The following is an 18,706-nucleotide window of genomic DNA, read 5'->3' as shown; positions in this document are numbered from 1 at the left end:
GACTTAGCGTAGCGTAGCGTATCTACTTTTTGTTTAGCATTATGATTTCTTTATATATTCTGGAAGATTTTCTTTTATTAGATATGTTTTCTGCAAATATTTTATCCCTATCTTTGGCTTGTTTTTTCCTTCTCTTGACAGTGTCTTTTGCAAAGCAGAAATTTTTTATTTTAGTGAAGTCTAGCTTGTCAATTAACTCTTTCATAGATTTTGCCTGTGGTGTTTTTATCTAAAAAGTGATTGCCATTCCCAAGATCATCTAGATTTTCTACTATGTTATCTACTATGAATTCTATAGCTTTTGGGTTATATTTTGGTCTATGATGTGCTTTAAATTAATATTTGTAAATAACATAAGGTATGTGCCTAATTTTACTTTTTGCATGTGGATGTCTGATTGTTCTAGCACTCCTTGTTGTAAAGACTGTTCCATTGTATTGCTTTTGCTCTTTTGTTAAAGGACAATTGATATATATATACTTATGTGGGTCTATTTATGGGCTTTCTATTCTGTTCCATTTAGATGTCTTTTTTTAGCTAATATCACATTGTCTTGTTTAAGTCTTGACCTCAGCAAGTGTCAATTCTCTGACTTTATTCTTCTCCCCTGATATTGTGTTGGCTATTCTGGGTCTTTTGATATTTCATATGAACTTTAAATCATCACTACAAACAAAGCTAGTGGCGGTGATGGCATTCCAGTTGAGGTATTTCAAATCCTGAATGATGATGCTATGAAAGTGCTGCACTCAATATGCCAGCAAATTTGGAAAACTCAGCAGTGGCCACAGGACTGGAAAAGGTCAGTTTTCATTCCAATCCCAAAGAAAGGCAATGCCAAAGAATGCTCAAACTACCGCACAATTGTACTCAACTCACACGCTGGTAAAGTAGTGCTCAAAATTCTCCAAGCCAGGCTTCAGCAATACGTGAACCGTGAACTTCCAGATGTTCAAGCTGGTTTTAGAAAAGGCAGAGGAACCAGAGATCAAATTGCAAACATCCGATGGATCATGGAAAAAGCAAGAGAGTTCCAGAAAAACATCTATTTCTGCTTTATTGACTATGCCAAAGCCTTTGACTGTGTGGATCAGAATAAACTGTGGAAAATTCTTCAAGAGATGGGAATAGTAGACTACCTGACCTGCCTCTTGAGAAACCTATATGCAGGTCAGGAAGCAACAGTTAAAACTGGACATGGAACAACAGACTGGTTCCAAATAGGAAAAGGAGTATGTCAAGGCTGTATATTGTCACCCTGTTTATTTAACTTCTATGCAGAGTACATCATGAGAAACGCTGGGCTGGAAGAAGCACAAGCTGGAATTAAGATTGCTGGGAGAAATATCAATAACCTCAGATATGCAGATGACATCACCCTTATGGCAGAAAGTGAAGTGGAACTAAAAAGCCCCTTGAAGAAAGTGAAAGAGGAGAGTGAAAAAGTTGGCTTAAACTCAACATTCAGAAAACAAAGATCATGGCATCTGATCCCATCATTTCATGGGAAATAGATGGGGAAACAGTGAAAACAGTGTCAGACTTTATTTTTTTGGGCTCCAAAATCACTGCAGATGGTGACTGCAGCCATGAAATTAAAAGATGCTTACTCCTTGGAAGGAAAGTTATGACCAACATAGATAGCATATTCAAAAGCAGAGATATTACTTTGCCAACAAATGTCCATCTAGTCAAGGCTATGGTTTTTCCAGTAGTCATGTATGGATGTGGGAGTTGGACTGTGAAGAAAGCTGAGCGCCGAAGAATTGATGCTTTTGAGCTGTGGTGTTGGAGAAGACTCGTGAGAGTCCCTTGGACTGCAAGGAGATCCAACCAGTCCATTCTGAAGGAGACCAGTTCTGATTGTTCTTTGGAAGGAGTGATGCTAAAGCTGAAACTCCAGTACTTTGGCCACCTCATGTGAAGAGTTGACTCATTGGAAAAGACTCTGATGCTAGGAGGGATTGGGGGCAGGAGGAAAAGGGGACAACAGAAGATGAGATGGCTGGAGGGCATCACTGACTTGGATGGACATGAGTTTGAGTGAACTCCGCGAGTTGATGATGGACAGGGAGGCCTGGCATGCTGTGATTCATGGGGTCGCAAAGAGTTGGACATGACTGAGCGACCAAATTGAATTGAATTGAATGAACTTTAAAATCAATTTGTCAGTATCAACAAGATAACATGCTATGATTTTGATTGGGATTGTACTGAATCTATAGATCAAGTGTAAAAGAACTGGCATTTTGAAAATACTGAGTCTTCCTATCAATGAACATGGATCATTGTTACAGTTATTTAGTTCTTTATTTTCATTTATCAGAGTTTTATAGTTTTCCTCAAAGAAGTTTTGTACTTATTTTGTTATATTTATACCTATGCACTTCAATTTTTGGATGCTATGGAAATGGTATTGTGTTTTTAATTTTAAATTCCTCGTGTTCACTGCTGGTGTATAAGAAAGCAATTGATTTTTGTCTCTTAACTTTATATCTTACTATGTTGCTAAAATAATTACTTATTAATTTCAGGAGTTTTTTGATCACCGCTTTTGTATTTTCTACATAGATGTTCATGTCAACTATAGTAAAAGGTAGTTTCATTTCTTCCATCCCAACCTGTATACCTCTTATTTCTGTTTTTTTCTATTGCATTAGCTAGAATTTCCAGTACATGCTGAAAAGGAGTGGTGAGAGAGGTTAACTTTGCCTTGTACCTTATATTGTTAGAGAAACTTTGAATATTTCAGCATTAAGTGCAGTTCCAGCTCTAGGCTTGTTATAGATAGTCTTCATCAGGTAGATTTTTTTTTTTTATCATGAATGAAAGTTGGATTTTATCAAATGAATTTAAGCAGCTTTTGATATATTGTGTGATTTTGTTTGTTTGTTTGTTGAGATGATGAGTTACATTAAATGATTTTCAAATATTGAACCAGTTTGTGTACTCAGGCTTAATCCCACTTGTTTGTGCTATACAATTATTTTGTATACATTGTTGGATTTTATCTGCTAATATGAAAATTTTCACATCTATTGTCATGAGTGATACTGGTCTGTAGTTTTAGCTTCTAGCTTCAGTCTTTGTCTGGTTTTGGTATTATGGTAAGGCTGACCTTAGACTGAGTTGTAAAATATTCCCTCTGCTTCTGTTTTTTGAAAGAGACTAAAGACAATTAGTACAATATTTCATAAATGTTTGTTAGAATTTACCAGTAACTCCACCTGTGCCCGGTGCTTTCTGTTTTGGAAGCTTATGATTAGCTTTTTGGTTAAAATAGATTTAGGCCTATTTGCATTACCTATTTCTTCTTGTGTGAGTTTTTTCAGTTGTTATTTTTCAAAGAATTGACAGAGTTCATCTAATTTAACAAATTTGTGGACACAGCAATGCTTGTAATATTCCTTTAAATGTCCATGGGGGTCAGTTATTATACCCTGTTTCACTTCCGGCCCCTTTTTTTCTCAGGATGGCGAAAGGCTAATCATTTTTATTGATCTTCTCAAAGAAGCAGCTTTCATCTACTCATAGAGATAAATGACTACTAATTTCATGCTAATTTCATACATCTCTTCCTCCTTTTTTACACTATTTTTGCTTTATATATCTAAACTGTTATTATTAACACAAAATAAATGACGGTGTTAATGCTGACACTGAAAAAGGTGAAGTTCAATTTTTCTTTCTATTCTGCTCTGTTTTCTGTAGGCATCTGCTTGCCACTCCTACTGTACAATCCGGGGTAACAAATGCAAAATAGTCTCAGGAGGACAAGTAGAATCCATGAAACAGAAACTTTTATTTGCATCTTAACAAATTAAGGAAGGTGTTCAGTCTGGACACACATTCTCTAGACTAGCTAAATTTTATAGACATAACTGGAGGGGTCTCCCTGAAGCTATTTTGGATTCTATCACAAGGCAGTAATGTGGGCACTTGCAATTCTTTATTAATGAAAGAGAAGAAAATCATTCTTCCATCAAGCAGCAATACATGCCTCCCTCATTCTGCAGCAGGTAATTTAAGATTGATGGAACAGAAATAATATTAGGGACTGGCAGATATGCTGAGTGTACTGGAAGGCCTCCTCATTTTTGTAGCACTTAGTGAGTCAATATTGGGGGTTTTAGGGGATGGATTTATTGGACTTGCATACTTCATTGAATGTGTGAAGAACAAGAAGTTTTCTACTATCAGCTTTATTCTCATGGGATTGGCTACTTCCAGAATTTGCCTGATAGGGTTAATAACTACCGATGGATTTGTGAAGATTTTTTCTCCAGAAATGTATTCCTCTGGTTACCTAATTGACTGTATTACTTACTCATGGGTAATTCTGAATCCAACAAGTGTCTTTTTTGCCACCAGCCTCAGCATCTTCTATTTCCTGAAGATAGCCAATTTTTCCCACCACATTTTTCTCTGGTTGAGGAGTGACGTCAAAAGGGTTCTTCTCCTTCTGATAGGATACTTGCTTATTTCATGGTTAGTTACTTTTCCACTAACTATGAAGATAATTAGTGATTCTAGAGCAAAGAATAGAAGTGTAGTCTTTTCAGTTGAAGTGCATAAAGGTGAATTCTTTAGAAACCAGATTTTGCTCAATCTTGGAACCCTTACCATCTTCATACTATGCCTGATTACATGTATCTTATTGCTCATTTCCCTTCGGAGGCACAACCAGAGGATGCTACTGAATGCCACAGGATTCAGAGACCCCAGCACAGAAGCACATATCAAAGCAATGAAAGTTTTGATATCTTTTATCATCCTTTTTATTTTGTATTTTATAGGCATTACCATAGAAATATCATGCACTACTATGTCAGAAAGCAAGCTGTTGTTTATTTTTGGTCTGACCATCACTGCCCTCTATCCCTGGGGACACTCATTTATCCTAATTCTAGGAAACAACAAGCTAAAGCAAGTTTTTTTGAGAGTACTGAAGCAATTAAAATGCTGGAAGAAAGAGAAGCTCCTCAGAACTCCTTGACAGGCTTAGGGAGAAATGGATGTTCCTAGAAAACAATCTAGTGAAGAAATTCCTGAAGATCTCTTTCAACTTACCCTACTTTCTTGCATTGGTTTTAACTGTGTTATTGAACGTCACCAAAATTTTCCATAAAGGTTTTGACTACGTTTCAAGGAATTCCACTCTTCAAGGAGATTTTCATCCCATGTACAAATTGAGTGGCTCAGTCTGACTCCCTCTCTTGCAGTTCCTTCTTTCTACAGCCCCAAACCCCAGAGGGAAAAAAAAAAAAAAACTACCTGGAAACTGCTCACTGTAAAGATGTTGATGGTGGGAATAAGTCTCTAAAACAATATTTCTCATTACATCTTACCTGACTTTCCTGAGCATTGACAATCTTTTACCACAAAATTTTAGGAAAAAAAGCTAAGAGAAAGCTGTGATCAATCTTGACACTTACAACATGGGAATGACAAGCAGATACAAAAGTGCTGCTCTTGAGTATGCATTTTTGTTTTTTCCAAGTATGCGTTTTTAATTCTTTAAAAGATTGCTTTTGTTTTTACTATCTGATCCCTATTTTTTTTTAACTAATGCATTTTTGATGTAGTAACAGTAATCATGGCGGAAAGAGGTTCAGAACACTGATGAAATGAATCTTTCTATTTTTCAAATCCAGTGATTTTACATGAAGTTAGTCTTGAACTTATTTAAATTAAATTTTCAGTGTGAAATGTTTTAGGCTCTATGGGTAGTACTCCATAGGGGTGTGTGTGCATGTGCTTAGTTGTGTCTGACTCTTTGTGACGCTGTTAACTGTAACCCACAAGGTTCCTCTGTCCATGGAATTTTCCAGGCGAGAATACTGGAGTGAGTTGCCATTTCCTACTCCAAGGGATCTTCCCAACCCTGGGATCGAACCGGCATCTACTGTGTCTCCTGCACTGGCAAGAAGATTCTTTACCACTGGCGCCACCTGGGAAGCCCTATGCGTAGTACTACATAATCCCAAATATACACATATACAAGTCTATTGTTAGAAATTCTCAGAACCAAAAAACCTCCACATTCTCCTTTCATTCAGTGTCATGGTTGAGAGATAAGGTCCCCTAATTTTAACCTTTTGCTGAGCATATATTATTTTCATGTTTGCCCTTTAACAGATTTCTTTTCAAGGGCCCTGGCTTGTGGATAGGCTCCAATCTCGATTCTAGCCTTGCAGAGACCAAAACTAGTTACCTTATCCTACATACACACAATACTTTAAAACTTTAGCTCTAATTTCAAACAGATTCCAAATGCCCCCAAAGCTCTATTTTCAGTACTTTTTTTTTTCCCTCTCAGAATGTGTACTTTCACACCATTTTTGGCATCTGAAGGTTTTTCTTTCACTGACAGGTGGGTCATGAACTTCAAATAATTCTGAAGACTAGTTTTTCCATATTTTTATGTATTCTGGACTGATGGGATTTCTCTAGATGTCTGGTTTGCCAAGTTCTCTTTTCTGTTTCAATTTAATTGAGATAATACATTTGCTATATTCTTAAAAATAAAGGTTAGTTGTCCTTTCCTAGTTTTATTTCAATTTTTCTTTTTTTGTAAATGAATTCAAAGCTATTTATTTTCTGCCTGTTGGTTTAGGTACATTCCACAGCATTGACAAATGGTTCTTATATTGTCGTTCAGCACAGAGTCCTGAGATATTCTTTGTAATTTCCTCTTAATTCAAAGATTATTTAACAGAATATTTTTCAGCTATATGAGCTATGTTAAAGGCAATTTTTCATATTGATATTTTATTTTATTGAATTTGGGTAAGCAACATATTTACATGATAGTTAGCCTAGGATAAGATTTATTTGGCCTAATACAAGATCTATTTTTGTGAATAGTCATGTTTACTTGGAAGAAGTTTGATGCTGCAAATTTATATGCATTAGATGGAGCCATGTTTACAATATTCATTAGAATATCATTGGGTGAATTAGATGAATTGATCTACTAGATTAGATTCATCTAACTTTCATTAGACGAATCACGTTAACGATATTGTATCTCTATATTCATGTTCATTATGAATCAATCTGAAATAGATTATAAATGTACATTTGCAATGATTAAATTCTTTCATTTATAGCTGCATTTAACTTGAAACAATGTTGATAGTTATATTTTCTTCCATGTTCTTTAAATTATTATTATTGCTGTTATTAAACTCTTTGGTAACTCATGCAGGTTTTTACCTTGAATTTTAATTTTTCCATGTTTTTAACATGTTTTTGCATGTTAAAAATCTCTAATTCTTCACTTTAAATTTATATATATATTCACTTCACTTCATATTTATTATGTATTTTCCATCTGTTCGTTTTCAGTATCTATTTTTTCTTTTATTGTGTCCTGTAGAAAACAAACCTCTGATATTCAATGCTTTAATATTAGAATCTGAAAATTATGATCGAGTACACATCTTTACACTTATTGTAATTAAATTAATTAATTTTCTATCTTCTCATTTCTCTTTTTCTATTTCTCATGCTTTCTTATAAATTTTCCCCTCCTTTGCTACTCAGTTCAGTTCAGTAACTCAGTCATGTCCGACTCTTCGTGACCCCAAGGACTGCAGCATTCCAGGCTTCCTTGTCTATCACCAACACCTGGAGCTTGCTCAAATTCATGTCCATCGAGTAGGTGATGCCATCCAACCATCTCATCATTCGTCATCCACTTCTCCTCCTGCCTTCAATCTTGCCCATCATCAGGGTCTTTTCCAAAGAGTCAGCTCTTTGTATCAGGTGGCCCAAGTATTGGAGTTCCAGCTTCAGCATCAGTCATTCCAGTGAATATTCAGGACTGATTTCCTTTAGGTTTGACTTGTTTGATCTCCCTGTAGCCCAAGGGACACTCAAGAGTTTTCTCCAACATCACAGTTCAGTTCAATTTGCTCAGTCATGTCCAACTCTTTGCGACCCCAGCACCACAGTTCAAAAGCATCAGTTCTTTGCTACTCAACTTTCTTTATGGTCCAACTCTCATATTAATACATGGCTCCTGGTAAAACCATACCTTTTGTTAGATGGACCTTTGTCTGCTTTTTAATATGCTGTCCAGGTTGGTTATAGCTTTTCTTCTAAGGAGCAAGTGTCTTTTAATTTCATGGCTGCAGTCAGCAGCAGCAGCAGTCACCATCTGCAGTGATTTTGGAGCCCAAGAAAATAAAGTCTTTCACCGTTTCCATTGTTTCCCCATCCATTTGCCACGAAGTGATGGGACTAGATGTCATGATCTTCGTTTTTTGAATGTTGAGTTTTAAGCCACCTTTTTCACTCTCCTCTTTCACTTTCATCAATAGGTGCTTTAGTTCTTCTTCCCTTCTGCCATAAGGGTGGTGTCATCTGCATATCTGAGGTTATTGATATTTCTCCCGGCAATCTTGATTCCAGCTTGTGCTTCACTATTGATAACAAATTTTCATATACTGATTTTAAAATATCATTCTCTTTATTTCAAATAAAATAATAAATTTGGCTTGCTATGTCTACTTCTAGTCCTTCCCATGCTGCATGCTCTTATGGTGTGCAGTTCAAATTTATGTATTTATTTAAAATATCTTTTTGTTGTAGTAAAATATATATGATGTAACATTTTCCACTTTAACATTTTAAGTGTACAATTCTGTGGTATTGTTACATTTACAGTATTGTACAACCATCACCACTATTTCCAAAACCTCTGTCACCCCAAACAAAAACTCTGTACCCCCTCAGCTGTAACTCTCTATTCTCCCTCTCCCAACTTCCTGGAACCTCTAATCTACTTTCTGGCTTTATTAATTGATTTATTCTAGATACTTCATACACGTAAAATCATATAAAATTTGTTCTTTTATGACTGGCTTCTCTCACTCAGCATAATGTTTTCATGTTGTAGCATGTTTTGGATCTTCATTCCTTTTTGTGGCTGGGTAAAATTCCAAAGGTATTCCAAAATACCTTTGGTATTGTGAATATTCTGCAACAAATATTAGCGTACAACTATCTGTGTCCCTATTTTCAGAATATGTCTGAAAGTGGAATTACTGGGTCATATGGTAATTCCTATATGAAGCTTTCAATATATATATATATATAAAATATATATAGTTGGTTTACAACATTGTATTAACTTCTGTTCAGCAGCAAAGTGACTCACTTATGTGCTGTGCTCAGTTGTTCTGTCTTTTCCAATGCTGCAACTCCATGGTCTGTGTAGCCCACCAAGCTCCACAGTCCACGGAATTCTCCAGGCAAGAATACTGGAGTGAGTTGCCATTTTCTCCTCCAGGGGATCTTCCTGACCCATGGATCAAACCTGTGTCTCCTGCATCTCCTATATTGGCAGGCAGATTCTTTACCACTGTGTCACCAACTATATACGTTCTTTTTTATATTATTTTCCATTATGGTTTATCCCAGGACATTGAATATGATTCCGTGTGCTATACAGTAGGACACTGCTGTCCATCCATTCCATGTGTAATAGTTTGCATCTACTGACCCTAAACTCTCAGTCCATCTCTCCCTCACCCCTCTCCCCATTAGCAACATATTAAACCTTTTCAGGAACCCCCAAACTGTTTTGCCTAGTGGCTGTATCATTTTACATTCTTACATGAATGTATGAGGTTTCAAAGTTCTCCTATTTTCTGCAACATTTGTTATTTTCTAGATTTTTCACTATAAGCATCCTAATGGGTGTGAAGAGATAATTCTCATTTTATCAGCATTTCTCCAATGATTAATGCAAATAAATAGAGGAAAACAATAGAATGGGAAAGACTAGAGATCTCTCCAAGGAAATTAGAGATGCCAAGGGAACATTTCATGCAAAGATGATCCAGATACCAACAATGGTGATCACTCACCTAGAGCCAGACATCCAAGAGTATAAAGTGAAAGGGCCTTAAAAAGCATCACTATGAACAAAGCTAGCGGAGGTGAAGAAATTCTAGCTGAGCTATTTCAAATCCTAAAAGATGATGCTGTTAAAGTACTGCAGTCAATATGCCAACAAATTTGGAAAACTCAGCAGTGACCACAAGACTGGAAAAGGTCAGTTTTCATTCCAATCCCAAAGAAAAGCAATGCCAGAGAATGTTCAAACTATTGCACAATTGCACTCCTCTCACACGCTAGCAACATAATGCTCAAAATTCTCCAAGCCAAGCTTCAACAGTACATGAACTTAGAAATTCTAGATGTTCAAGCTGGATTTAGAAAAGGCAGAAGAACCAGAGATCAAATTGGCAACATTCATTGGATCAACACTGCTTCATTGACTATGCCAAAGCCTTGACTGTGTGAATCACAACAAACTATGGAAAATTCTTCAAAAGACAGGAATACCAGACCACCTGACCTGCCTCCTGAGAAATATGTATGCAGGTCAAGAAGCAACAGTTAGAACTGGACAAGTAACAACAGACTGGTTCCTAATTGGGAAAGGAGTACATCAGGGCTTTATATAGTCACCCTGATTATTTTACTTAATTGAAGAGTACATCATGAGAAATACCGGGCTGGATGAAGCACAAGCTGGAATCATGATTGCCAGGAAAAATATCAATCACCTTAGATACACAGATGACACCCTCCTTATGGCAGAAAGCAAAGAACTAAAGAGCCCCTTGATGAAAGTGAAAGAGGAGAGTGAAAAAGCTGGCTTATATCTCAACATTCAAAAAGCAAAGATCATGGCATCCAGTCCCATCACTTCACAGCAAATAGATAGGGAAACAATGGGATAGTGAGAGCCTTTATTTTGGGGGCTCCAAATCACCACAGCTGGTGACTGCAGCCATGAAATTAAAAGATGCTTGCCCCTTTGAAGAAAAGCTATGACCAACCTAGACAGCATATTAAAAAGCAAAGACATTACTTTGCCAACAAAGGTCCATCTAGTCAAAGCTATGGTTTTGCATGGATGTGACAGTTGGACCATAAAGAAAACTGAGCACTGAAGAAGTGATGCTTTTGCACTGTAGTACTGGAGAAGAATCTTGAGAGTCCCTTGGACTTCAAAGAGATCAAACAAGTCAATTTTAAAGAAAATCAGTCCTGAATATTCATTGGAAGGACTAATGCTGAAGCTCCAGTACTTTGGCCACCTGATATGAAGAATTGACTCCTTGGAAAAGACTCTGATGCTGGGAAAGATCAAAGGAAGGAGGAGAAGGGTATGACAGAGGGTGAGATGGTTCGATGGTATCACCGACTCAATGGACATGAGTTTGAGCAATTTCTGGGAGTTGGTGATGGACGGGGTGGGGACTGGTGTGCTGCAGTCAGTGGGGTCACAAAGAGTCAGTTAAAAATGAGTGACTGAACTGACTGACATTACCATATGAAAAACAGGTACTGGGAATTTGCTATATGATGTAGGGAGCTCAGTTCAGTGCTCTGTGACAACCTAGGGGGGTAGGATGGGGTGGGAGATGGGAGGGAGGTTTAAGAGGGAGGAGACATATATATACCTATGGCTGACTCATGTTGATGTATGGCAGAAACCAACACAACATTGTAAAGCAATTATCCTCCAGTTAAATAATTTTAGTTTTTTAAAATAAAATGGCCTATGGAGACTTCCCTGATGATCTAGTGTTAAGGCTCCACACTTTCAATTCATGGGGTGAGGGTTCAGTCCCTGGCATAAGATTCCGTATGCCTCTCGGTCAAAAAAACAAAACATAAAACAGAAGTAATATTTTAACAAATTCAATAAAAACCTTTTAAAAATTTAAAGAAATAAAAAATAAAGTATCTATGAATGTGTGTGGACACCAAATATTTATATTTTTAGTAGTTTTAAACGTAATTCTAGCTTTCCTTCTGGTTTGAATGCAAGTACAGCCACAGAAACATTAGCAGTACTTATAGTTTTTCACCTTCAGAAACCACAAATCATTATTGTGACAGTGATGTCATTATTAGATCAGTAAATTACTAAGTCACATTAAAATATAAATGCATATATTTGACTGTGTCTGGATTCCTTTGAAATTCATATGTTTTTATTTTATTTGTTTAAAAACATTATTCTGAGGAAATCATAACCTTCACCAGACTCCCAAAATTGTCCAGTAAAACAAAAATTGACTCCAAATTCATTACTTACAAAACAGAAAGAGACTCACAGGCTTAGAGAACTAAATTATGGCTGCTGAGCAAAAGGATGGAGGGATGGGATAGTTAGGGAATTTGGGATGGACATGCATGTGCATGTTAGTCACTCAGTCGTGTCTGACATTCTGTGATTCCATGGACTCTAGCTCTCCAGGCTCCTCTGTCCATGGAATTCTCCAAGAGTACTGGAGTTGGTTGCCATTTCCTCCTCCAGGGAATCTTCCTGAGCAAGAGAGTGAACCTGAGTCTCCTTATTGTGGGCAGATTTTTACTGTCTGGACCACCAGGGAAGCCCAGATGGACATGTACACACTGGTATATTTAAAATGGGTAACCAACAAGGACCTACTGTATCACACATGGAACTCTGCTCAATGTTATATGGCAGCCTCGATGGGAGGAAAGCTGGCGGGGTGAGGGTGGGGTGTGGATACATGTATACATATGGCTAAGCCCCTTTGCTGTTCACCTAAATCTATTACAACATTGTTAATTGACCATACTCCAATACAAAATAAAAAGATATTTTAAAAAAGACTCCAAGTTCAAGCAAATAGATAAAATGAGCTGTTAGAAAAATTGATGAGAATATTTTTGCTGATAATTTGCCTGAATTTCAGTGACTATAGTGAGGAGTTTGGAACTGGGTGGAGGATAAAGTCAGCAACTGTTCAAAAAATGAGTTCTTGAAATGTGACTAGTAGAGCAGCATCCTCCTCTTTTTTTTTTTTTTTTCTTTTTCTTTTCAAGTTACTTTTTTTTTTAATTTAATTTTTTAACTTTACAATATTGTATTGGTTTTGTCATATATCAACATGAATCCACCACAGGTATACACATGTTCCCCATCCTGTACCCTCCTCCCCCCTCCCTCCCAGTACCATCCCTTTGGGTCAGGAACATAGGTCTTAACTAATAACAAACTTTAGAAGAAAGGAAAACATAAACATACTAACTTGAATAAAGGAATAAGTGGACATTGTCAAAAAGTTACAATAAAAAAATAGCTGTAGGCTCAGATGAAAAACAAATTCTACCAAACTTTTGAAGAGGAGATAGCTTCATCTGAGCCATTCTAGATTATATAAAAGGAAAAAAGAACTTAAAAAAATTTTTGTGAAACAAGTTTTATGTTGCTACCAGAATCTGTCTGAACACTAGAAAACTAGTTTAATCCTGCTTCTTCACTTTGGGCTATGAATATCAATATAAAAATCATCATAGAATACAGAAATAGCCAACATTTCCCAAATATAATGGTATACCAAGACTAGCAGATTTTATATCAGGAATGTAAGAATAAGCCAATATTAGGAAATCCATCCAAATAATTGACTAGATTTATTAATCTAAAGAAAAAAAAACATTTCCATAAACTTGGAAAAGATATTTCACTCATTCTTAATTGCAACACCCAATAAAATAGGAATCCAATGATATGTAATTAATATATTATTAATGGAGATTTGGTAAGTTTCATCATCCCCAAATGATGATGGAGCTAACATTGGCAATTCTCCTGAGCATGAATTATTTTGTCCATATATTATGCTGTTAGAGCAAGAAATTTGGAGGATTGCATCTGGACTTTTCACCATTTAGCTCTAAGTCCATACATATGAGTGGCTTCCCTGGTGGCTCAGATGGTAAAGAATCTGCCTGCAAGGCAGGAGATTCTGGTCAATCCCTGGGTCAGGAAAATGCCCTGGAGAAGAGAATGGCTTGCCTGGAGAATCCCATGGACAGAGGAGCCTAGAGACCTACAGTGCAAGGGGTCCCAAAGAGTCAGACACAACTGAGCAGCTGACACTCGCTTTCACCACACATATGAAGAACAATGTGGGGATTTTTATAGTTTTCATGGATTTTATTCCAATTATACATTTCAGTTCAGTCACTCAGTCATGTCCGACTCCTTGTGACCCCATGAACTGCAGCACACCAGGCCTCCCTGTCCATCACCAACTGGCGGAGTCTACCCAAACCCATGTCCATTGAGTCAGTGATGCCATCCAACCATCTCATCTTCTGTCATCTCCTTCTCCTTCTGCCCTCAATCTTTCCCAGCATCAGGGTCTTTTCAAATGAGTCAGCTCTTCACATCAGGTGGCCAAAGCATTGGAGTTTCAGTTTCAACATCAGTCCTTCCAGTGAACACCCAGGATTGATCTCCTTTAGGATGGACTGGTTGGATCTCCTTGCCATCCAAGGGACTCTCAAGAGTCTTCTCCAACACCACAGTTCAAAAGCATCAATTCTTCAGTGCTTAGCTTTCTTCACAGTCCAACTCTCACATCTATACATGACTACTGGAAAAACCATAGCCTTGACTAGATGGACCTTTGTTGACAAAGTAATGTATCTGCTTTTTAATATGCTAAGTTGGTGATAACTTTCCTTCCAAGGAGTAAGCGTCTTTTAATTTCATGGCTGCAGTAATCACTGAATAAGCCCATGAGAACTACTTGTCCTATTATAGTTCAATACTTGCCCAATGTAAGCCTCTGTTTTTTATTGATGTTTGGTGTCCTCAAGAATTAGTGTCAATTCAGGTTTAATATCCATTAACACCTCAAAGTTCTGAGTATTTTTCGGAATCATTCTAGTAAATGGCACCAAGGAAAGTCTTGAGAAGATCTGTAATGTAACCGTGTGGCAGTGCTGCAGGGCCATGAAAGGGCTCTGGATCTGTAAAATGGTTTAGGACTAGAAAACAGATAAAATTTGTGTCTTTCCCCTGTGGCAACTATAGTCAGTTTTCTGGCCCAGCAGATGCAAAATTTCTCCTGCTGTAAAGATCAAGTAGGATTTTCATTGGCTACCTCTCTCTCATTCCTGAAGATGTCACGATCAATTAGTCTGAAATTATTGCTGTTAGTTGTCTGCACTTTAAATTCACAATTATTTTTAAGCTCTGAAACCTGCATTTGTAGAAAATAGACCACAGTTTTAGGGAAGCTCTTCAAGTTATTAGAGATGGTAATGATGCCACATCTCTAAATTAAAGCTTAGCCATATTTTCCAAGTAATTGATTCTTTTTGTAGTCCCTGGCCAACAACATAGATTGATGAATCTAAAACACACAGAGTTTGAAATGAGAAAGATGGTGCACAGAGCAGAAATCAGATCCATTCCTATTTGCATTTTAGAGCTTTTCAATCATCACTACACATGAAAGGAATTACTAGTCTTGGTCAGTGAAGTCTTTGGGCAGTTCTAACTCAGAGCAGAACAGGCTATCTTCTCGACCTGATCACATCTGATATAGAAGGCAGATAAAAGATAACTGCAGCATGCCCTAAGTGGCAGACATATATATCATTCCTTACTGGACAGCTGAAAGTCGGTCATCATCAGTAGATAATCTAAATCAGAATGCTCTGCTAATATACCAGGTACAATGGAGGCAATATATATGCTCTTGATTACTGGCGCGTGGATGATAGGAATTTGGGGAAATCGATTCATTGTACTGGTAAACTACAGTGGCTGGCTCAAAAAGAGAGCTGTATCCTTGACTGATGTCATCCTGGTCAGCCTGGCCACCTCCAGAATCTGTTTTTTTGTGTGTGTTATATATATGGATGGTTTTATTATGGTACTCTTTCCAGATACATACAGGCATGGTGAGATGATGAACATTTTGGATATTTTCTGGACAACTTGCAATCATTCAACTGTCTGGTTTACTTTTTGCCTCAGCATCTTCTATTTATTCAAGATAGCCAGTATATCCCACCCAGTTTTCCTCTGGCTGAAGCTGAAGATGAACAGGGTATCCTTGGGATTCTTCCGATGTCCTTTCTCATCTCCTCAATTATTAGTGCTTTACTGAATAATGATTCATTTTATGACTTCAGAATCAATAATGAAGCAAACATTACGTAGGAATTCAAAGTAAGTAAAATCCCAACTGCTTTCAAATAGATTATCCTGAACCTGGAGGCTATGGTTCCCTTTATTCTTTGCCTGGTCTCATTTGTCCTTTTATTTTTCTCCTTACTTCGACACACCAAGCAGATGAAACTTCATGCCACAGGGTCTAGAGACCCTAGCATAGAGGCCCACATGAGGGCCATAAAGACAATAGTCATCTTTCTGGCTGTTTTCATTATGTACTATGTAGTTTTTCTCTTTGTAACATCTCGCTTTCTGAATCCTCATGGAAAATTGGAGTTGATGTTTGGTGGCCTAACAGCTGTCATTTTCCCATTGAGCCATTTGTTCATCCTGCTAATGGGAAACAGCAAGCTGAGGGAGGCTTTTCTGAAGGTGCTGGGGATTGTGAAGGGTTTCCACAAAAGAAGGAAATATTCTGTTCCCCAGAGAATCCTGAAAGAAGCAGAAAGAAATCAACAAAAGAGTCTCTCCCTTCTCTCAGTTGTTTGCATTCCATTTTTATTATCTGCCATTGGAAATCATTCATATCTACCATTATTCTAAATACTTCTTCTCATTTCTGTCTTGAATAATTTTGAATCTAATGTTATAATGGAGCCAGATGTGTTTCTTTATCTTCACAGGAAAAATGAATCTAAACCTCGCATTCACACTTCATATCATTGCCTAAATGCAAACATGTTCTACTTTCTGCCTCTTACTGGTAAAGGCCTTGAACTCAATAATAAACTCAATAAGAAGAATTTCAAGTGCACAGGCTGTGACGAAGAGAGTTTAAAACACATCAGCCCTTCCTATAAAATCAATCATGTAAACTAGTTTTGTATTATGACTAATTTGTATCCGATTGCACTGTTTCCAAAACTAAAATCCATTTTCACAAGGAGACTTGACTTGTGAGAAATTTATAATCTATGGTGATGAAAATGCAGTTTCATTTACACATTTTGACTTTTATTAAATGGGTGTTTATGTTTGCTTTTTTGTGCCTCCCTATTTGAAATTCAGCTTGATCCATCCAAATATGCAGAACTTAATAGCAAGAAGGCTATTGCAAATTCATGAAATATAATCTCTTAATTTGCATGAGATCAATTTCAACAAAACATTTCAGTTATCACTCAGTCAGGGGTGATAATTATAGTTTACCCAGGCTACAACTCTGGTCATGCTGTTTGCAACAATCAGTTGGCTTATTCTTCATAAATGTAAAGGCAATTCTGTTTCAGAGGAGAGCTGGGCACTTCTGGAGGATATCAAAGTCAAAATAATGGCAAAGGAAAAAAATCATTCTTCGATTTGAAGAATGTATTTGTCATGCTCTGCTGGTCATCTTGCAGTAATATTTGAGATTAGGGTGTTCTCTCCCAACATGTTCAGTATAGAAGACCACATCTTTCTGACCATAATGACTGCATAATTCATCATAGGAATGTTTGTGAATGGATGCATTGGACTAGTAATATGTGTTGATTGGATTAAGAAGAAAAAGATCTCCATAGCTGACTACATCCTCACCAGTTTAGCTCTCTCCAGAATGTATTTGCTTTGTGTAATGACACTCAACGGCACCATACTGGCACTCTACCCAGGTGTTTATGAAAATGAGAAAATAAAGGTAGTTCTTAATATCTTCTGGACATTCACCAACTACTTAAGTATGTGGTTTGCCACCTGCCTCAATGTCTTCTGTCTCTTCGAGATAGCCAATTTCTCCCACCGACTTTTTCTCTGGCTGAAGTGGAGAATTGAGAGGGTGGTTCACTGGAGCCTACTGGGGTCCCTGGCCATTTCCATGTTGATCAGCCTTATACAAGCAACGTTAACAAATTCTGATTATGATTTTCTTAAAATTGCAAAACATAAAAGAAACGTCACCGAATTGTTCCATGTGAGTAAAATTCAATACTTCGACCCATTGACATTGTTTAACCTGTTTGCTATTATTCCATTTACTGTGTCATTGATCTCATTTTTCTTTTTAATTACATCCCTGTGGAGATACAGTAAACAAATGAAATCCAGTGTTACAGGCTCCAGAGACTCCAGCACAGAGGCCCACGTGGAGGCCAGGAAAACAGTGACCTCATTTCTTTTCTTCCTTTTTGTATACTACCTGGCCTGTCTTTTGGCAACATTTAGCGACTTTATGAAAGAAAGCAAGTTAGCTATGATGTCTGGAGAGATTATAGAAATTCTTAATCCCTTAGGTCACTCACTGTTTTTTATTGTTGGAAATAACAAGCTGAGGCTGGCATCTGTCAGGACGCTGAGATGTGGGAAAACAGCCTGCATGATGTAAAATCTTGGTTTTATACAAGAACTTTAATAGCAAACCTTATTTTCTAATAAAAAACTCACTTTTCTTATAGGTCCATTCTCATTGTTTTCCAGGTTTTCTGTTTATTTTGGGTACACAGCTTTGAGGAGTAGTGAGACCCATTAGCACACTAATGGATATATCTTTTGTGTCTTTACACCACAGACGTTCTCATCTTCACACTCCCTTTCCTAGAAGAATTTCAGAGCTCACACTTCTGATTTTGTCTCTTCACTGCCAGTATTGGGCTTGTAATGCCTACTTAAATTCCCTTAAGATTTTATTTTGGCCCCTACTAAAGTGCATCTGGGCTTCCCTGGTGGCTCAGATGGTAAAGAAACTGTTTGCAA

General features: G+C 37.2%; 3 protein-coding genes across 3 annotated transcripts; all 3 read left to right on the top strand.

Moving 5' to 3' along the window:
• Positions 1-4,066: 4,066 nt before the first annotated feature.
• On the top strand, positions 4,067-4,996 carry LOC113893636 (taste receptor type 2 member 10-like). The gene has a single exon (XM_027543532.1). It carries the CDS (start codon positions 4,067-4,069, stop codon positions 4,994-4,996), a length of 930 nt encoding a protein of 309 aa, XP_027399333.1.
• Positions 4,997-5,596: 600 nt separating this feature from the next.
• Positions 5,597-16,579, top strand: TAS2R9 (taste 2 receptor member 9). The gene is given in 3 exon segments (XM_027543420.1): positions 5,597-5,609; positions 15,511-15,909; positions 15,912-16,579. Coding segments are annotated over 3 exon segments (1,080 nt in total).
• An 829-nt stretch (positions 16,580-17,408) lies between these two features.
• Positions 17,409-18,338, top strand: TAS2R8 (taste 2 receptor member 8). Its single transcript, XM_027543531.1, is given in 1 exon segment — positions 17,409-18,338. A coding segment is annotated over 1 exon segment (930 nt).
• Positions 18,339-18,706: the final 368 nt, after the last annotated feature.

Source organism: Bos indicus x Bos taurus, chromosome 5, assembly GCF_003369695.1.
Source record: "Bos indicus x Bos taurus breed Angus x Brahman F1 hybrid chromosome 5, Bos_hybrid_MaternalHap_v2.0, whole genome shotgun sequence".
Taxonomy (NCBI): Eukaryota; Metazoa; Chordata; class Mammalia; order Artiodactyla; family Bovidae; genus Bos; species Bos indicus x Bos taurus.
The sequence above is the reverse complement of the archived record's forward strand: the minus strand, read 5'-3'. Positions and strand labels throughout refer to the sequence as shown.

Coding starts and splice junctions, on each gene's coding strand:
- LOC113893636 (XM_027543532.1), top strand. CDS start 4,067: ATGCTGAGTGTACTGGAAGGCCTCCTCATTTTTGTAGCACTTAGTGAG.